The following is a 20,331-nucleotide window of genomic DNA, read 5'->3' as shown; positions in this document are numbered from 1 at the left end:
AAGAACGAGGTGAGAGCACTCATGATCGGTGAGGTGGAGGTTAGAAGGTTAAAGGCATACTGGATGTACGCATTTAGAAGGTTGAAGTGGAGTCTTTCCACCAGTGGCACTAGGTGTAGGTCAAATTTAGGCCAAATTGCGTGAACAAATATTAACGTGTTCTACGTTCTTCTCCTTTATGTTATGTTTATTGTTTGTGCTTGTTTAATCACTTTGGTTTTGGTTACAGCTAACTTTTCTCCACACATCAAAGTATCGTGTGAGTTTTGATCCGAATTCACAACATTCTCCCTAGTTATACTTCTAACATGAGGAAATCCCCATGAATTCCTCAATTTCAATCCCTTATCCACTACGCAACACTGCGACGATGGCTGAAACCACCATTCCGCCACCACTGGTTGCATCCTCTTTGCACCATCGCAATAACTTCTCTGCAATTTATGAGAATTTGGATTCTCATAGTCATAACTACCTCCTTCGGTAACAGCAAGTCGAACTAGTGATCAAATCTAAATTGCACCATTTCCTTGTTAATCATTTAACTCCTTAGCGTTATTTTCAATTTAAGATTGCAACTTGAATTGCATCAATCTAGCGTTCCAAGCATGGGAAGTGCATGATCAACCGCGACTTTCTTGACTTCAATCAACAATCTCTAAATAAATGCTCAACAGAGTCATTCGAAGCAAGAACTCGTGGAAACTTTGGGATCACATTCATGCATTTTTCTCAGACACATGCCAATGCAAAGTTGCTACAGTTGAGATATGAGCTACGTGCAACACAATTGGATCAAGGTTCAATTTCTGAATTTATGCTTAAAATTCAAACCATAATTTACTCATTGCAAGAAATTGGGGATCATGTCTTTGTGAAAGAACATTTGGATGTAAGCCGTCAGGGTATAACGCTGTTGGTTGGATAATGAGTTACCTTGGAAAATTAGTGAGCCCATAGTCGTTGTTTACTTAAACCTTTATGTTGTCTAGGAATCGTAGAGTCAGGACATAGAGCAAAGTTTGTTGTGCTAGGAAACTGCTGAGGTAAGAGTACTCTCTCAAAACACTATCTACTTAAATGTCTGAATGATTTATGAGCTATTGTGTCTTATAAGTGAATATGTTTGGCCGATGGAAAATTGTATGCTATCATTGTTATAATTTATTGTTGTGCTTTGCTTATGATTGAAATGAATATATGAAATGGCTGATGAACATATGTTGTTATACACTATAATTGTGATTATATGTATGAACAAGCATACCGTTGAGATATGTAAATTGTTTTCATTAACATAGATTTGAGAATCGTGTGATCGATCATGTATTTCATAAGATGCTGGTATGTGATGCGTTGCAAAATTATTGCTTACAAAACAAGTGCAAGTATACAATGTCTCAAGTTATAAATGTTCCCGGTTTATCTTATATCATATTGCTTGTCTTTATAAGTATCCTCAGGTGTTTGTGTTGATGCCTACTTGTATTGTAAAAGCTATTTATAATGACAGCATGAATTAAGTTTGTTTCTTAAAAAAAAGAAAACTATGTTATTAGACAGATTTTGAATAAATAGAAAAATTGTAATTAAGAACATTTATTGAGTTCTTCAAAAAAAAAAAAAAGACATTTATTTTAGGACTAGATATTGATTGAAAGACCAGACTCTTTGAGTTCTTAGATGGGTGAGGCCCAAGACTTTAAAATTTCATTTTCATTTTCCTCATTCTCTAGTTAGTTTCTTATACTATTTTGGTGTAATCTGATCTTATTCCATCATCAATAAAAGCCTATTCTAACTATTAACTCTGATTCAGTTACTAGTTCCTATCACAATGTTATCAATAATATAAGGTAATATTGTATATTCTCCGGATATTTTTTAGTAAAAAAGATCTTAAGATATTACAATATCCTTATTATTTGGGTCAAATAGTCTAGTGGCTGAGGCGCACACATTTTAAATGTGAAGAAGCGGAAAGTCCAATGATCGAACCCCGATCCTGCATAATATTGTCCTTGCAGCTACCGCCTAAGTTGTGTTTGCAGGACACTACAATATGCATTTACACTGTAGTTTATCAATAGCGTAAGTGAATAATTTCGTAAACAAAAAGCAAAAAAACTCAAGTGAGTAAAATAAACAGTTCCCTAAAGCAGTACCTTTATATTTTTCAACCCTGTATCCATACATTAAATACACATACCTGGCCAAAAAAAAGGCCATTGAGCATAAGAAATCAGCCACCCGCTTAAATAACCACCAGAGTCAAAAACAACTTCTAGCCCTTCTTTCAAAAAAAAAACTTCTAGCCCTATGTTATATTTTTTTCACTCAACCAAACACAGTAAAATAAGCAAACCAAATAAAGGGGAAACTTCTATACAACAATTGAAAACCTTTTCCCCCAATGAAATAAATATACATCCAGGAAAATGGCCATTACAAACTAATTTACAAAACGGTGTTTATGTGTAGTGCTTTAAGCAATGAAGTTGCCATCTGTTTGACCAACACTTGACCATCTCTGCGTTCCCCTATCAAGTTTTGAAGTTTCTCCGGTAGATCATTCTCCACAATCAGTTTCTTGGGCTGAGGGTGATGCTCATAAACAGCCTGCCAAAACATTTTTAAGAGATATGTAAGTATAGTTGCTTTTGGAGCAAAAACCTATTCAAACACAAACTTGGATGTTCCATTCATACATGTTTTTTACACTAAGCCACGTGTACATTAAAATAAAACAATTTTCTACTCAATCTATCGAATTAAGACAGGATTTGGGATGAAGTATTGTGGTAGTACTGACCAGATATTTTATAACAAGTATAATATATGCATACCTTTATAAGCCTCAGTAAATTAAGCCGAGCTATAGCATCTTGATGATCAAGCTTTGCAATGAGTAATGGAGTTAATCCATTAACAGCCAAAGTAGTATTGATCCGGGGAGATTTTCTGCAATATGGTTATTATATGACATTAAATAAAAACTCAGCACAATGAAAGTAAAAATGTGAACATTAGAAGAATAACATAGAAAATTATATTTGGCTGCGTAAAATATCACATAACAAAAATCACTAGGTACGTCTGTAGTTCCGTGAGCTAACATATCTGAGTTTCTGACTTGCCCCCCCCAGGAAAATATCTATCTATCCCTCTCACCTGTAATCTATTTCCTTTCCTTAAAAAATGCGAAATACTTGTCTATCCTATATTCATTAACCTCATAATAAGAAAAGGAATTTTGGTGCAAACCTTTGTTTATAACCCATCAGTGCAAAACAAGTTTAGCAAATAATAAAAGCACTAAAGGGCAAACAACTAAATACTTAATTGGACAAGTGAAGAGAAAGGATTTAGACTTCATACGTGATGATTTTCAAGAATGGCTCCAATATGTGTACAAAATGCGCCTCTGGACAGCTCTGGAAGAATATCACAAGCTTTTGAACTGCATCCTTCTTCAGCAATGCTTGTTCAACCTTCCTATTATCATTGTCATGGGCCAAGCAAACAGCAATTGAATCTAGTGCTGTCACAGACCAAAACTCATCCTCAAGAAGGTTCAAATAGATATCCAAACCACCATGAGCCCTTAACTGCTCCCTTGAGTTACGAGATGCATGAGCCATGTCACACAACAGAGGCAATGCATATTGTTTCAGAGGAGAGTTTGATGTGATGAATTGCATCAGGTGGGGAATGATTCCATTTTCGGCTGCCTGTTCCTGTCTCCTCTTATTTATCTTGCATAAGTTGAACAATGCGTTCAGGACCTACGAAAGAGAAATGAAAGATGAAATTCAAGCCAACTTTCAACACACACATACCACAATGCTAGTACATGCTAGACTTATAATACTGTTGGTGCTAATATTTTATTTATTTTTAGCATAGCAAAAGAACCCTGTAGTTACTACATAACAACTGCTATTTTTTTTTACTTGGTACAAACGCAACTCGCAAGTAGTACTAGTGAGTAAACATGGTACATAAAGGGTCAAGATAGGGAAGAATGGAAAACTAGTTGGGAACAATTAGGATAGTTAGTTAGCAAGATGATATTAGTTAAATAAATAAATAGGGGATGGAAATATGGAAGACACCATTCTGTATATTTTGATGGCATGTGTGTGAAAGGAGATATCCTCCGTGAAGAGGAGACCCTAAGGAAGAATTTTATGCTCCATTTGCTGTTCAGTTTTGAATAATATGATTCTATTCTTTTGATTCATTCGATCTTTAATTTCAACTTCACTGGGTTCCTAACTGGAAGTTAACGAGAAATACATGTATATTTTATATGTTTGTTACCTACCAGTACCACTAGTCCACTACCAATCAATCACGTGATTAAATAAGTTTTTAAAGTATTTAATAAATAATAAATAGCATTTATGAGCCACAACTAAATTTTAACAATAGCAGGAAGGTAAGTATGACTCACCTCATGATGTATCTCTGATACAAGAGACCCTTCTTTGAGTTCAAGATTTGGTATCAAGTATTTTATTGCCTCAGCACGCTGAAGATTTTCTAAGCAATTTGGATCAGTTGACAGGTGATTAATACACCTCAGTATCTAAAAATATACCAATGCCAAAATAGTTAGAAACTATGCAGTGGAATACATGCTAAATTCCTAAAGGATAATTTGTGTAGTACCTTCAACAAAATAGGTGGTTCTACCCTATTAAACATCTGGAAAAGTCGACTGAGCAAGCTTTGACTACACATATAAGACTTCACTGTTGTGTCTGCTTGTGCAAACTCAAGCAGAAGATCTGCCACCTTTTCAAGGTACTCTTTTGCAACTTCTGCATTCAATGATGAAACCATGTGGGAAAGTAGTCCAGATGAAGTAGCACTACCTGGTCTAGCATTTAGAACACCTGAACCAGACAATACACCTGATGCTGTCTGAGATACGATCCCAGATGTGGAAGCAGCTCCTTCGCTAGAACCAAAAGTCCCTAATTTCTTGGGAGCAACTCTTTGAGACACTCTAGCACTGGAGTCAAGATTTCCATTTTCCCTTCCACGTTGAGAAACATCTGCACAACCATAAAAAAGTCCACAGCAAAACAAATAAAGACAACAATCCACAAAGAAAGCATAGAAGTGAATGTAAAAAATTAAAACAGTGTTTCTTTGTTGGCTAAATATTCTATACTCTCTTCCATGTATGTGTTTTGTTGCAGTCTAGATTATTCAGCCTCAGTAACTAACTAAACTACCTTCAGTCAGGTGTTTGCTATTGTAATAGTAAGTTAGTAGTTCAGTAATTCGATGAAATTAAGTTTACTCTCACAGTTATCAGAATTGTAACAGGTAGATTTCTGCTATTTATCCATTTGAAATATCTTCATCAAAGAAACAGACAGATCTTTATTACCTGCGAATTCTGCCATCAAAAAGTCCAGTTCACCGTTCGTTTTCTTCTCAGAGGCATGAAGCAAAGGGAGTACACTTTCATGTCTTTCTAACGCTGAAAACTGACGTACATATTCAAGCTGTCCAGAGAAACGTCCAGATCGGGGCTCTTTCTCCAACAAGCTAAGAAGAGGCCTAACTTGCTCTTGCTGAGTAGCTCCTGTTGCTGATAACCCATTCGAGGAAGTTTCTGTCAATTTTGAAGACCTATCTGTTGATTTCCTGTTGCCAGAAATACTAAGACGTTGTCTGAGTTCAACATCAGCTCGAGAAGGATCATTTTTCCAACGATCTGCGTTCTCTCTCTCTTTCAATGTACCCGCTGAAGATTCCCTGGATGCAAGATTCAAACTCGTCTCTACTGGCACAGCTTCAGCTGCAGCATTGCTTGATTGATGTCTATCAACATCCATTTGGTAGTTAGAATCTGACCTTCTATGTGAAGACTCTAAGTGATGATCAAGTGCTCCATGCCTTAGTTTAGTGAGATCTTGCTGATCCGCTGAAGAGTGCCGTGCCTCATTCTGACCGAAAAAAGGATGTGTAGGATCCAAGATACCAGAACGTGGCCGTTGAGTCGAACCATCAACTAAAAATCCACTCCCAGCAGACATAGATGCTAATCGTGTTGACTCATTTAAGCTATAAAGTGTATTTATAAGCCTAAGGAGTATGCCATTTTTTGCAGCTATGCGACAAAAATCATTTCTAGGTGTTGATTGCTGAAGCTTAAATACCTGCCACATGCCATCAATAGCCAGATGAACCATTTCCCTGAGACAGAAGATGAGTCAGTCAGTTTTCATTGTACAAAATACGAGAATTTATTGCAAATTACAAGCTTAAACTCATGCGAACTAGAAGAAGCAAATAGAAAAAACAGGAAAGTCTGTTTTGTGCTGAAGAAAACATCATAATAATACAGATGAAAAAAGAGCCTTATGTGGTTTAAGATGATCCCAAATCAGATCATTTGTTTCCCAAAAATAGCATCAGATAAAGCCATGCCATTTCTGTTGCAATGCCACATCTTGCCATAACCATAGCACTGCAGACTATAAATGTAAAATGTAATTCTACATAAGCAAAATTTATAAAAATAACTGACCTGTACTTGGCATAATCAGTTTCAAGAAATCCCACCAAAACAGGTATTCCACGGCAAGCTATAAACATTTGTAACGTCAAAGAACTGCATCAAGTGTTAACAATCAATTCAATGCCTTATTTTCGAAGTATAAAATCCATATAATGGTAACAAATAAAATAACTCGAAACCTTGACTGACAAAGCTGCTGAAAAAAATAAGCTGCTTCCATACGAATCTCCCGGGGACGATCGGGTACAGCAAAGCTCATGACTGCAGGAATCTACCAAGAAATTTTGCATTAAATATAGCTGAACCAAAATATTTGAGGACACTGATAAAATCAAGCATATAGAAAGCAGTCTTGTTTCAATTTTTTATCCTCGGTCTCAATCCCGGATAAAAGGAGAGGGTTGTGTAATTTGACAGCCAATGCAAAACTTAGTCATATAAAAATGAAATGGATCAAAGACGTCATAATGTTAATGCTAGGATTGTGGAACAAGACACCTTTAATGTGATCAGTGCTTACGCACCTTTTGGGAGGATTAAGAAGGCTCAATTTAGGAAATACCAATGAGGCATCTAAAGGTTACGACTTACAAGGCTTTGCATAAGGGATATGGCCTAAAGGAGGTAAATTTGAAGGGTAAATTTATCCAAGATTTTTCATCTGCTTTGATCTTACTATAGCCAATACATGTTTTAGGAAAGGAGATGATTATTTTATCATGTACAGAAGTGAGACAACATACTCTAAAGTAGGTTTTTTCCTACAAGGAGAAATCAGATAGAAAGATTTGCTTTAGACTGTAAACCTAAAAGAGGGAAGAAAATGTTGTCCCAAAAGTTCTCAAAAATGGTTGTACAAACATCATTTCGCAAACAGATTCCATGCTTCCTTTAAAGGAAATGATCATTTCTATGAACTATTCCCAAATAGCGTTCTACTTGATCAGTTATGCAATCAAAACCCAGAACCTTGATCATGCAAGAAGATTGCTAAATGACACCAGCACACACATAAAAACAACAAAACCAACATGTCAATGATATAATAATTAGATAATTTACAAATTAAATAAACCTTAATTCAACAGTGTGACAAAGAAATTGCTATGCATTATTGGTTTATTTCATAGAAGATTTGTAAAAGTCTTCCTCAAGATTACAGCACTATCATGTCCAAATAATAATAATGAAGGATACTGAGTGGAACCAACAATTAGACCAATGAGCCTCCCTAACATTAATTATACATTTTAATGTAGAATTTAATCCAACAAATAATCAAATAGAGGTATAGGGAAAGGAGCATAAAACATACATAGGACTTACCAAGCCAACAAGACAAGCATTTTCTTGAAAATCAGTGTTGTCTCTAATTATTTGATTTATAAGCTGAAGCACAGAACATATGACCTGAAACATCCATTGAATTTAAGATGTTTCCATCCCAATTACTTATTTGTCAGCTGTGTCATTCAATAATTAAAAGTCAAATGAAGTATCAAGATGGACAGCATACACGTGTTTTAGGAACTTCCAGCAAGTCAGTTAGCGGAAGTAAACCATGCTGGGTAACAAAAACAATCTTCTGCTCTGAGCGCTGCTGAAATATACCAATGAGTTTCTGACAAGCAGAGACAATCACGTCTTCTGATTCCTCTGGTTTTAATGAACCAACTAATTTGCTGAACTCAACGACCTACAATGTAATGGTAAATACATCACAAATGCATGTCTCACATACAAAAATATTGGTAGGCCAATTTTAAAAAATTTCTCTGCATGGAAGCATGTTTCACATGCAGAGGATGGTTGTTAAATGTCTGAGGATAAAGTGAGGGGCAGCAGATAAAATGTCACTACAAAATTAAAAAGAAGTTGCATAGCAGAGAAAAGTAATGTCTGAAAAATTGGAAGTTATAATTTTTTGAAATCAACAGAGTCTAGAACTTGTTCTTTTTTTAAAAAAAAAAAAAAAAAAAAACCTGAAAGCATCAAGGAAACATACACTATGGAGTTCAAGTGTTGGAAGTGAATAGAAGGTGCCAAAATGCAATTTTTTAGGTGGCAGAAAAAGCAACTTGAGTTACATTTTCAGTTAGAAAATAACGAAAGGACACCTAGACAAAAAACACAACTCAGACAGAATTGTTGGACCCCCCAAGGGAAAAAAAGAAGCTAGCAGTCATTTTAATATAGGGCTAAATATATTTTTAGTCCCAATAGAATTGAAAGTAATTTTTGTCCCCATAAAAAGTTCATACATTTTGAATCTAACAAAGTAAAGGTGGTATATTTTTCGTCCTCCACTATTCTCTTGTCAGGGACTAAAAGCACACAATTTTTGCATGTTTTTGGGAATAAAAAATATAGTTTAGAGGAACTAAAATCAACATGTTGCTGATTTTATAGGGGCCAAAAACATTTAACTCTGAAAACAATTGAAATAAAGAACACCAAAAGGACACATCAATACATTAGATATCACACAAATTGGGGACAATATATGGAGTGCAGTGCTTTTTCCCCTTCCCTCCCTGTCTCTTGCCCTCTACCACTCTCTTCCATGTGTCAGATTATTGTACACCAAAGATGTGATGTATGCCTCACAACACGACCATGTACTAAACCATACCCATGGTGTGTAGCACAAAAGCAGAGGGTTAAACAAAGAACAAATAAAATAAAATTCTTCCAAACATAGGCTCTAATATACAGGGTATACAAACATAGTCATATTTGCAGAACAAGTGTATTTTACCTCACATTCAATAAAGATGCACCCACATCCATAACATAAAATTCAAACTAAGAGAAAGAATATAAGAGATGCCAACAAATTATTAGAGCAGACTACATGAGATAGGTGTATGTTATGCTGAGGACAGAGGAAAAGGCCTTGGTACCTGCAAAGGAAAAAGGTTCTCTCCAGGAAGTTTTTCATCAAATACCTGATAAAAAAACGAGGCCACAAAAAGTTAAAAGGATACAAACATGGGATTTTAAACAGAGAAAAAAGAGATTAATTATGAAAACCGATGAACATACCAAACCATCTATATCAATCACATCGTCTTTTAGAACACCTATCATCACTCGATGTAAAAGGTTCCCACCATTATTTGCCTGTCCAATTTCACTCTCTTTCTCCCACTGCTTTCGTGCAATTGTAGCTCTCAACTCTTTTGCCAGGTCCTTTTCTCCTCCATCAATCATAGATGCATTGCCTTTTGCCATATGTGAATTGGATGTAGATGTGGATGCCTCACCTACAACCTCCCCATGCCGTTTGTCTAACGGAAATAAATCATCCAAGTAGGCATCTCCTGGAGGGTCACTAAATTTACTCAGCCCATTTCCTTCCGCAGGGTGCAGCATCTTCATTGCCTTCAGATTGCAACCAGACAAGTTTATAAATTGTATCTTTCAAAAAAGAAAAACATGTTTTCTTGAAGAGTTATAGCATCAATACTTTAAACAGTGAAGCTTTAAGCAACACCTCAGTAGACTCGATCCAATCTCGTGTCTAAGGGTTGCAGAAAATCTTGTCACATATATCGGGTAAAGAACTACCCAAAGTATTGCTCAGAAGTACTTAATGATTTTATAACTCAATTTCAAAATGAACAAAATAAAAATTGATGTCTGCAAATTTGATTCTCTAAAATGGTGGATAATATCAACAAAAGGGTAAGCAAGTTCAACTAAAAAAAAATGCATGTAAGAAACTCATCTAAGGTGATTCTCTCATTTAAGAAGAACCGAGAGGCATAGTTGCACAAAAGGGAACAAAATGAAGACGATCCAATTTAAAACGAGAAAAAAAGGACTCAAAAAAATTAGGAGAAACAATTAAAAGGACCATACTCTAAATGGATTTATTGTAAATTTGGTTTCGAATAGAGCAAAAGTGTATCATTTGATCTCACTTAATGGGGAAAGGCTTGGTTTATCATATTATATATATTACATATGTGTGTGTGTGACAATAAAACAAAATAATCAATAATAACCAAGTCAATAACCCATTTGGGTTGGTCTGGTGGTGTTGGCTTGAAACCTTGGAGTGAGCTCCTCTCAAGGTCTCAGGTTCGATTCTCATTGGTGCCAATTCCGGTGGGCTAGTTTAGCTTATTAAAAAAAAATAATAATAACCAAGTCAATAATCAACAAATCTTTCAATCAGCCATATCAAATATGAAATACTTTACCTTTGCGGGACCTTTATCAAGACCTCTTGGTCCAAAACCAAATGATTTTCCTCCAACCTTATTAGTCATTCCTCTTGACTGTGGTGATCCAACTTCTCCGTTCATCACGACTTCGGTGTTAGAAATTTCATGATTACCAGTTGGCTCAGAGCTACCCATTTCTCCATCAGAAGAGGGTTTGCTAGAACCAATTTGTTGAACGGACTTCTCGTGAATGGCTAAGGTAAGAACCTCATCCGATGGGACATCATCAGCCTTTTCTGTTCTTTCATTGGGAAAATTAGAATCCGAAGCATTTCCATCTTGAGATCTGCTGCTTTCAGCAGCCACAGTGCCCTACAATATGCAAATTAAAGTTGAGAGTGTCCTAAAATTACATTCAGTTACTCCCAGTATCTAGATTTATTGTTTATGGTTAGTTTCAATTAATGAAATCATCAGCAATGGCGTTGCCAGGACCCTAGGTTAGGGGGTTCAACCTTTTGAACTTTAATCAATAATTACAATATATATATATATATATATATATATATATATATATATATATATATATAAAGATTATGCTAACAAGTTTTAAAAATTGTTAAGAAAATAAAAAGTAGCAGTTTTTATTGGAAACAAAAACTTTTAAACATTTAAAAAGTGTCCTTAGAGCACTTTTCACCACATTCCAGCATAATATTTCTATTTTAGTTCTTTAATCAAAGCCCTAAGAGCCAATTTAGGTGGGCTAGTTTATCTTCTTCAAAGAGCACTCTTTATCACCCTAAAGATAATATATATTTAAAAAATTATGTACATACTCTACAATTGTCTTCTATGTGATTTCATGTTATGAGATTGTTGAATAAATATTTCATCATTTTAAAACATATACTTCTAATTTTATTAATGGATAAGTTATATTATATAATTTAAACATGCATGACAAATAAATTAAGGTAAACACTCCGACACCCCTAGAGTTTTGTTGGTTATGTACCCATCATCCAACCATTCAATGTTATATTATATTTTATATTTATTTTGTTATTTAAAAATAAATTCAAATTTTTGGTAAATTTTACGTACGATCTACAGATACACATAAATTTCAAGTTATTTAAAAATTTACCTTAAATTAATTACAAAAAAACTATTATATTCCCTCTAATCCTTATTACGAGAAAAAAACATCAATATCAATGAACCTATTAATTCAAATACTAGCAAACACTACTCCACTTATGCTAGAATAATAATGGATGCATGGGGATTAAGCTAGCCAGCAACTCATATGTTCTATTTCTCATACATTTTAAATTCAAATACTAGCAAGCACTACTCCACTAGGAAATATAGACAGATGTCCAGCAGGTTAAAGCAGTAAAACAGTTGCAGGATAAAGCAGTAAAGCAGTAAAACATAGTGAGGGAATTCAAAATGATAAAACTACATGCTTATTGGTTCAAATTTATAAAATCCAGGGGATGCAGTTGCAACCCCTCAAGTGTACATGGCTCCGCCACTGATTATCAGCCCCAGTAGAAAAGAGAAAATGGAAGTCCTTATAGCTCCCCATCAACACTGACCTCTTTCTGCACAGAAGAGTTTTCACCTGCAAGCTTATGATCACCATCAGAAGCTTTTCCGTTTGTAGAAGCACCTTCCTCTATATTTCTGCAAGAGGTAGCACCATTCAACTAAAAAACTGCAGCAATTACAGAGCTAAAACCAAATGGCAGTATACAATAATTCAAAAAAAATAAATAAATAATCTAGCAGTATATACATCAAAAACTAATTTATCTTCAAAGTGACCACCAGTAGTTGGCAGATATACTACAAATCCACAGTGGAAAACTAATAAAACATGCATAATATGATCCACGTTACTTTTCCCCCCATTCTTCTCAAAGAATTATAAGACAAAATAGAAGTTTATGAGTATGAGATTTCAGGGAAGGGAAACGCCTGATTACCACGAAGACTAAGTCCACGAAAAACAAGAATTACACTGACACCACCGTGTTTTCCACCAAATCCCCAATTTTTATTTTTTTTATATTAAAATAATACAAAATTGATAACTGCATTTACATTATTTCGTGGGATTCGTGGTTGTACAATTCGTAGGATATAGCATAGCTGTTCAGGGAAACTGACAACTTGATTATGCATTAGGTATGAAAAATCATTTTGACCCCACTGCCGTGTTAATAATCGTTATTTATAAAGTAGTCTAGGTATAACTAACTGAAATAATTATGTAGCTAACTCAGACAGGTACAGGACAGCTAGACAAGTGTAAATAAAGGGCACAACCAGAAGTAGTACACGAGAAGTGGTAATCTCTATTCTCTCGCAGTGAGCAGCTACCCATTGAGGAATGTCGATGCAAAAAACTATTTTGTCAAGCTATCTGCTATAGGGTATGAAACCAAAGTAGTTCTTGGGGTTCATTGGGAAAATGAGAAAAGCAGGATTACACACACACACACACAAACAAAGTCAGGGTATTCCCATAGACATGGATGTGAGAGACAAACCCCTTGGATAGGGGTGATTGTTAAAGCCCTATCCAATCAGTCTATTAGAGAATGACTACCGTAAGAAAAGGCCGAGTGATACATAATGCTCACTTGCAAGCTCGTGAGGTGAGGATTTCCTAAAGCCTTATAAGGACTAATTTTTCCATATCTCTGATTCTCTAGGTAATGTGGGATTTCAACAAACCCCCTCATGCTCAGAACTGGACACTTTGAAGCACAAACAAAATGCGGGTGGCCCAATAATACAGATCTTAGGACATCTTGTTATGCCCAAGATTGAACATCAGGAATATGGACAAATATGGGTGGCCGCCTATTAACAAATCTATGATAGACTCTGATAGCACCTTAAATATTGAGTATATCTAACTCAACTCTAAAAGCTAGTTCAAAAGGTAAAGATTGTCCAAGCCTTTATAATGACTAATTTGGCCATACCTTTAGTCAATATGGGTACTCAACACACACCCTAACACTTACAAATGAAGCATGGACAGAAATAGGTGGCCTTACAGAGATCTTAACGTCCAAAATAGGTAGAAGGAAACATCACTTATTATGAGTACAGTTTCAATAGAATGATGTGATCTGACAGGTGTCAGATCACGAAGTTAAACGAAATACTTATATATGGTTTGGTTCAACTAATATAAATAACATAATATGACAATAGTATCCCAGACTGTCTACCTTAATGTTCCACTATGACGAAGAGAAGACTGCAGGGCCCGTCTGCAGTTTTGAATCCAAGGGTGAGACAACAGCGTTTTAGCATCAGGCCTTTGTCTAGCATCCTGACATGTGCAACAAAAAGAAACAAAATAGGATATTATTACAAACAAAAAAAAGGGTGAAAATAAATTATCGGTTAATGACTTAAGCTCCAGCATATCTGCTACTTTCAATTTTTACAAAAAAAAAATCACTTTGTTCATATAATTCCCTTAAAAATTTAAATTATATAGTCATACAAATGTGTGACCATAGCAGAGCCAGTAATTAAGAAACGATTGGTGTACACAAACATAAACACAAAATAGGATAATAGTATTTTAGTGAATTTTCATTTAACCTAATATTGCTGGAAATAGTATTGCCATAATAATAGTGGCCCAAATTTTTTGGAAAATATCCTCATTTCCCTTCTTTTTCTCCAATCATTCAAATGACCAAGCAATTTGGAAACAGTCCAGTAGCAGAACAAGTTATGTAACTAAGAAAACCAATCTAAGAAACTGAAGAATTATGCCCGCATAACAATTCCTAATTCCATTTTGGAAGATCCCTTGTTGTAAAAATCAGTTCTTTCTTAACTATTGTGCAATTAATGAATAATCCAACCATATATGGTACAGACAAAAATCTTAAGGATAAGTAATATAACATCTTTCAACTTTTTATTTGTTATATATAGAGATAGAGTCTAGTGCGCAAAAAAAAAAATCCTTATACTGACAACAACAACCGACCCATGTCAGATCATGGATGGGGGTTGGGAACAAAGTTCAAGATAGATGGAGAGAATACACCAATAGAAGTTATACACAATCACAAAGGCATCCAAGTAAAAGACATGTTCATTAAGAAACATTTTCCCATCAACAGCTGATATTCAGTTTACCTTCTTAAAGCATTGATGCAGAAAATCAGTAATGTCAGGCGAAAGGCTATCAGGAATTGGAGGATTGTCATCCTGAGATAAAAGTCAAGAGACACAAATCAAATTATAATTGTGTAATTGAGCATATTAAGATTGCATGCTAGAAAAAATTGTTCCAGTTATGAACTTGATAGTTGTACAATCAAATGCACATCATTATCTAGACAATTCTAAAAGAAACCATGGTCCAAAGAACCTTCATAGATTGAGGAAACAATGAATGATGGTGCATAAGCAAACCTGGACAATACGGAAAAGAGCTGGCATAGGCTGCAAATCATAATAAGGAGGCACACATGTAAGAAGCTCAATAACTGTACAGCCAACACTCCAAATGTCAGAAGCTGCACAAACTCCAGACATTTCTATAACCTGAAAAACCAAACCAAAATGAGATAAGGAACACAGTACATGTGGGATAAAATGAAAGTTTCTCCTCAAAAACACAAACTGAACAGTGAGGCAAAGTTGCTAAAAACTGCAACAAAGAGTACTCTAATATCTTCGCATACCAGTCTGGTCTTAGAAGAGAATTTAGGTATGATAATTGTCACAAGCTCTAACCAAATGATTTAGCAGAATAATATCGTAATAGTAATACCTCTGGCGCCATCCAGTATGGTGTTCCAACAACTGAATGAGTATTAACATCAGCTTCTGTTAATTTTGTTGCAACACCAAAATCAGCAAGTTTGACAAGACCCTGAAAGCATAAATCAAGAAATTAAAGCAAATTTTCTAAATAGATTTAGAACAAAGAAAAAAACAAAAACAAGATACAGTAATGCAAACATAGTGCAGTTTATGTTCAAAAAGCGACTTGAATAAAAGGAAACCCGTGGTGACACTGTAATGCAAACATAAAGCAGGCTGACAAAAAATTTGTTCATGAATGAATAATTTATCACAGATGATTAAAAATGCTGACGTATAAGAAATCCTCAACAAAGACAACAAAAGGAGAATTTCTTATACGTCAGCATTTTTAAAAACATATACACATTTTTAAAATCAAAGAGCTGTCCAGTCTCTTTCTGCTAACGGTAACTCTTTTTCTGTGCTGTTTTATTTTCCTTTTACACTTTATGGAGAATACATTATGCTCCACATTCCTAGTAATTAGCTGATGTTGGTATTAAAACATATACACATCATTCTGAATTTAATGCAAAATGATTAAGAGTGATAATAATGCTCAAAACAACGAAAGGCATGGACTCCTTCCTTTTGTCATCTATTTTCTATCTGCGTTTATTTTTAGCTATAAAGTAAACTAACTATCAACACAAACAAGATTCAGTAAAGAAGCATAAGAAAATAACTAAAACAAAAAACAAAAGTTTATGTGGCAGGCAACGAAACAGAAAGGCAAGAATTATACAAAATGTACTTTTTCACAGAAAGATTCAAAATATAAAGCTCAACACTGAAAATCCAGTCTCTAGAGCTTAACATGGCTAAACAGTGAATGTTAGATTACTAAGAACAACCATCTACTGCATCCAGATGAAACACAATTAACCAAGTCCAAAATAAAAGGATGAATTGTTTGATGAAAAACTAAACTATGAACAGATATACCTTAACATAGTGACGAAATCAATTTGCACATAAGCAACCACTAAAGTTTCTAAAATACAAAGCTCAAGTATGCGATAGGACCATACAAAATTTACCTCTTTAGTTGTCAATATATTTGCACCCTTAATATCCCGATGGATAACACCTTGCTCATGTAGGTAAACCAAGCCTTCCAACACCTTTCACATTATATAATACTTTTAGCATGAAATTCAAAAATAGCAAAATCTTAGAAAGACTTTTAGCGTGAACAGTTAAGGCTACAAACCTGGGCAATATAAACTGCAACCAACGATTCAGGAAAGGGTCCGAATTTATTTGGCTTGATAATATTTGCAAGTGAGCCATTCTCAACATACCTATGAATTTGCAAACAATGTGAAGCAAAATCAATTAACTACTCTGATTACCCTCCTTCATATGATCCCACAATTAAATCTTCCAACATTGAGAAAGAGTTGAGCTCACTTACTCAAGAACTATGTGCAGGTGACTCTTTGTCTTCAAAGATCCAAGATATTTTACAATGTTTTTGTGATTCAAATTCTGCAAAATAATAATCATTTAAAAAAGAACGATATCATATAATAAGTTTAGCAATTCCATGAATGCTCAAAATCCCAAACTTTTCAGAATTGTTCCAATCCAAGACTAGGACAATAAATTATTAGTTATTACAACATCAGCAGACAAGGAAAAGTAGCATTGTAGTCAATCACAGGGTACCACCTAGCATCGTGGCACCTAACCACTGAAACCATCACATCACGTCACATTTTAACAGTTATGGTTGTAACGGCCAATCACAGCTATTGTGGCCATTACATTCTACGACAATGCAAAACAACCCAACTTTGCCCATTTACATTGAAATCATATAAGTTACAATATCTAAAAAATATATTGCTACGTCATTATTCTATCATAAAATATATTAAAGTATCTCTGAGAATTAGTTTCTATCTTTATTTTCATTATTGTTTTCTGTATTAATAAGGATTAAGAGTCAAGCATTAAGAAATAGAGCATTGATTTTTTTGTTTTTTGTTTTGTAGAGTGCTCTGTCTCTACAATAACATCCAGCACATCATTTACGTCAATATTAATATAGTTTTAAGAGTGCTTTTTAATGCAAGAACAGCTGGTAACATGTCATTCGAAATCATTGCCTAAAGCTTCAGGCACAATATATACATAGGAGGAATAGAGCAAAAAAAAAACCCTGAGTTCTATCAAGCAAAAGAAAAATTAACTGATAATGTACTGCAAATCTAACATTGAGGAAAAGAATTACCTTTAACAAATCAATTTCTTGCTATAAACATTGAGTCGTCCATCCAATAACAGCATAGTCACAGGTAAACAGTACCCAAATTAGTGAATAAAAAATTGCATTAAAAAAAAACAATAAAGAGGCGTTACAGTCTAGAAGAAACGGTAATGAGTTTGCTCCATTGCAAATATATTTTGGGAATTTAAGTGTGCTTCAAAAAGCCCAACATAAAAAGTAACGAACTAACGAAGGACCGTATAAGTGGAATAACCTATGACACTATGATGATATTTTCATGGAATCAATCTCCTGAAAATAACTCCAAAACTAACCAAAGTTGGGATTTGCAGGCCCTAAAAACTTAGGGTCTTCAAACTTCATACGATTTGCACATAACTTCCTAGCAATCCCACTTTAATCACACAGTCCTTGGTGTGTCCCATTTCAATTCGAACCAAAATTAACTCCACCAAGGATGCCATCAAGACCTAACCATTTATAATTAATAGCTACCCTAAATTTTTTAAAAGAAAGCAGATGATGTTAAAATGCATTGTATACCATGATAATGTTGAGATCCTCCTGAGCAATATTCTCCAAAGAAACTTGTTTAATTGCAACAAAATCTCCATTCTCCAAGTCCAAACCTTTGTAAACTCGAGCATAAGCTCCTTTCCCAATCTCATCTCCAAGCATCTGCTCCAAAGCTCACATGTAAACAAGTCAATTCCATATGCAACTTCAAAAAAAAAAAAAAAAAAAAAAGTTGCAAATGATACTCATACACGTGAATTATAAATACAATCCTTCCAAGTACATTCCCTCAACAGACTCTCCAACACTTAAAACGTTCAATTAAAAAAATCAATCAACAATAATAAAAATCACTTGTAAAAAAAAACAATGATAATAATCAAAATATAAGACATTTAACAAGTGTTTGTAAAAAAAAAAACATTTAACACGCGTTCGCCCAAAAAACATTTAACACGCATTCATCCAAAAACCATTTAACACTCCATTACGCAATTGAAAAAAATAAATAGATTAGAAACTTCCACAATCCAATTCAGTGGGAGTATCCCTTGTCTCTGGCGCGCATAACAACTACCTTCAACACCAACATATTCCCGCGAAATTATCTTTAACTCATTACTACAGCCATCATCGCTGATTCAATTTTACTGCCTACCACAGTTCCACATTACACCTGCGCCGGCAATACCGCTACGCTACCAGCTACACTACCATCAGCTTGCTTTCTAGTATTCACACAGCCACCGCAAAATACTAGGCTTTCAATTCAACTACTATACTATGAACCATACCATTACTATAATCATATCATAATCGATAACTTCATCATTCATCATATCACACTGATTAAGCAAAAACCGCACTAAAATTTCTCTAACTTCAACAACAAAAAAACAATCTAAACCTTCCGCTAATCAAATTTCAAATTTCAGTGTTTAATTCAACAATGCACAAAGCAATAATTCAAATTCAACAATTTAAACTTCAAAAAACAACGATATTAACATTTTCCAACAGCATTTTTTTTCTTCAATTACGAAAAGATTAATTGAAAAAAAAATGAAAATGGATGAAGAAACGAAAGACATACATATTTATTATCAAGAGTTTTTGATTGGGTGAAAGCGGAACCAGTCGACTGGCGCGACATCTCTGCAAACGGCGGCGATCGGAGAAATGAAACCCTAAACGGCCATTCCGATTGAGAGCGACGCCGGAGAGAGGTGGTGGATTAAGTAATTGGGTTAATTAATTAGAAGTGTGTGTTAGTAATTAATTGGAAAAAGTTAGTAAAAGAAGAAAATGCGTGTTTATAAGAAAGAAAGTGATGCAATGCCATGCTTAGTTGTATTTTGTAAATAACGGTCAAAATGGAATGAATGAACGTACTTACTGCTATATAGCTGGCAATGTCCATTCTTTTCTTTTTAAGGTAAGTAGATAATATTTATTCTTTTTTTGCTAATCTTACTTTTTAAAACAATTTTTTTTTTTTAGAGAAGAAACAATTTATTAGTATACTCTACTTTCCATTTGTCAAAAAAGTATACTCTACTCTCCAAATTATATTAGAATATCAAAATATAATTCACTTTTACTCATGAAATATGGTTTATAAGGCGTAGTTCAACCTTCAACTCATAATGTTTAAAATGATATTTATTTATTCGATAGGATACATAAAATACAACCACATATTCAACATCGTTAAAATTTTAAAATAAAAAAAAATTAACATCGTTAGAAATGTAAAAAATTAACAACCTCACATCATTGAAGTTGATAACATATAACAACAAAATACTTACAGATAATATGATAAAATCAAAGTGACCGGAATAGACATGACTCTGGATCTACAACGTTGACGCTAGAATCATTGATTAAATATGTAATTGGCTAAAGCCGATATTTCAAAAAGAATCAAACGAACTCCGCAGCAAAACAGAAAATTAAACATCATACAAGACGAACAATGCAAATAACACTCAAACAACTAA

At 34.4% G+C, this 20,331-nt stretch overlaps 1 protein-coding gene across 1 annotated transcript; it reads right to left on the bottom strand.

Annotated features, from left to right (window-relative positions):
• Positions 1-2,149: 2,149 nt before the first annotated feature.
• LOC146931380 (MAP3K epsilon protein kinase 1-like) lies at positions 2,150-19,619 on the bottom strand. Its single transcript, XM_085702884.1, has 24 exons — positions 19,422-19,619; positions 18,356-18,490; positions 17,816-17,836; positions 16,994-17,067; positions 16,790-16,880; positions 16,617-16,700; positions 15,542-15,643; positions 15,181-15,312; positions 14,902-14,973; positions 13,971-14,074; positions 12,321-12,408; positions 10,750-11,085; positions 9,587-9,925; positions 9,445-9,489; positions 8,058-8,237; positions 7,868-7,951; positions 6,721-6,812; positions 6,551-6,634; positions 5,405-6,216; positions 4,675-5,063; positions 4,457-4,591; positions 3,379-3,785; positions 2,847-2,961; positions 2,150-2,619 (listed from the first exon to the last, which is right to left on the bottom strand). Exons 1-24 carry the CDS (start codon positions 19,479-19,481, stop codon positions 2,458-2,460), a joined length of 4,143 nt encoding a protein of 1,380 aa, XP_085559010.1. The 5' UTR covers positions 19,482-19,619; the 3' UTR covers positions 2,150-2,457.
• Between the last annotated feature and the right edge of the window lie 712 nt (positions 19,620-20,331).

The sequence above is a fragment of the Medicago sativa genome, chromosome 4 (assembly GCF_051527215.1).
Source record: "Medicago sativa cultivar Bolivia chromosome 4, Bolivia_mono, whole genome shotgun sequence".
NCBI classification, from domain to species: Eukaryota; Viridiplantae; Streptophyta; class Magnoliopsida; order Fabales; family Fabaceae; genus Medicago; species Medicago sativa.
This window is presented reverse-complemented; position numbering and strand designations above follow the sequence as displayed.

Excerpts from the sequence above, each read along its gene's own strand:
- LOC146931380 (XM_085702884.1), bottom strand. The coding sequence starts at position 19,481 with ATGTCGCGCCAGTCGACTGGTTCCGCTTTCACCCAATCAAAAACTCTT. Across the intron at positions 8,238-9,444 it reads AGAACCTTTTTCCTTTGCAG|GTCGTTGAGTTCAGCAAATT; the intron begins GTACCAAGGCCT and ends ATTACATTGTAG. Across the intron at positions 6,217-6,550 it reads ACTGATTATGCCAAGTACAG|GGAAATGGTTCATCTGGCTA; the intron begins GTCAGTTATTTT and ends CTTCTGTCTCAG.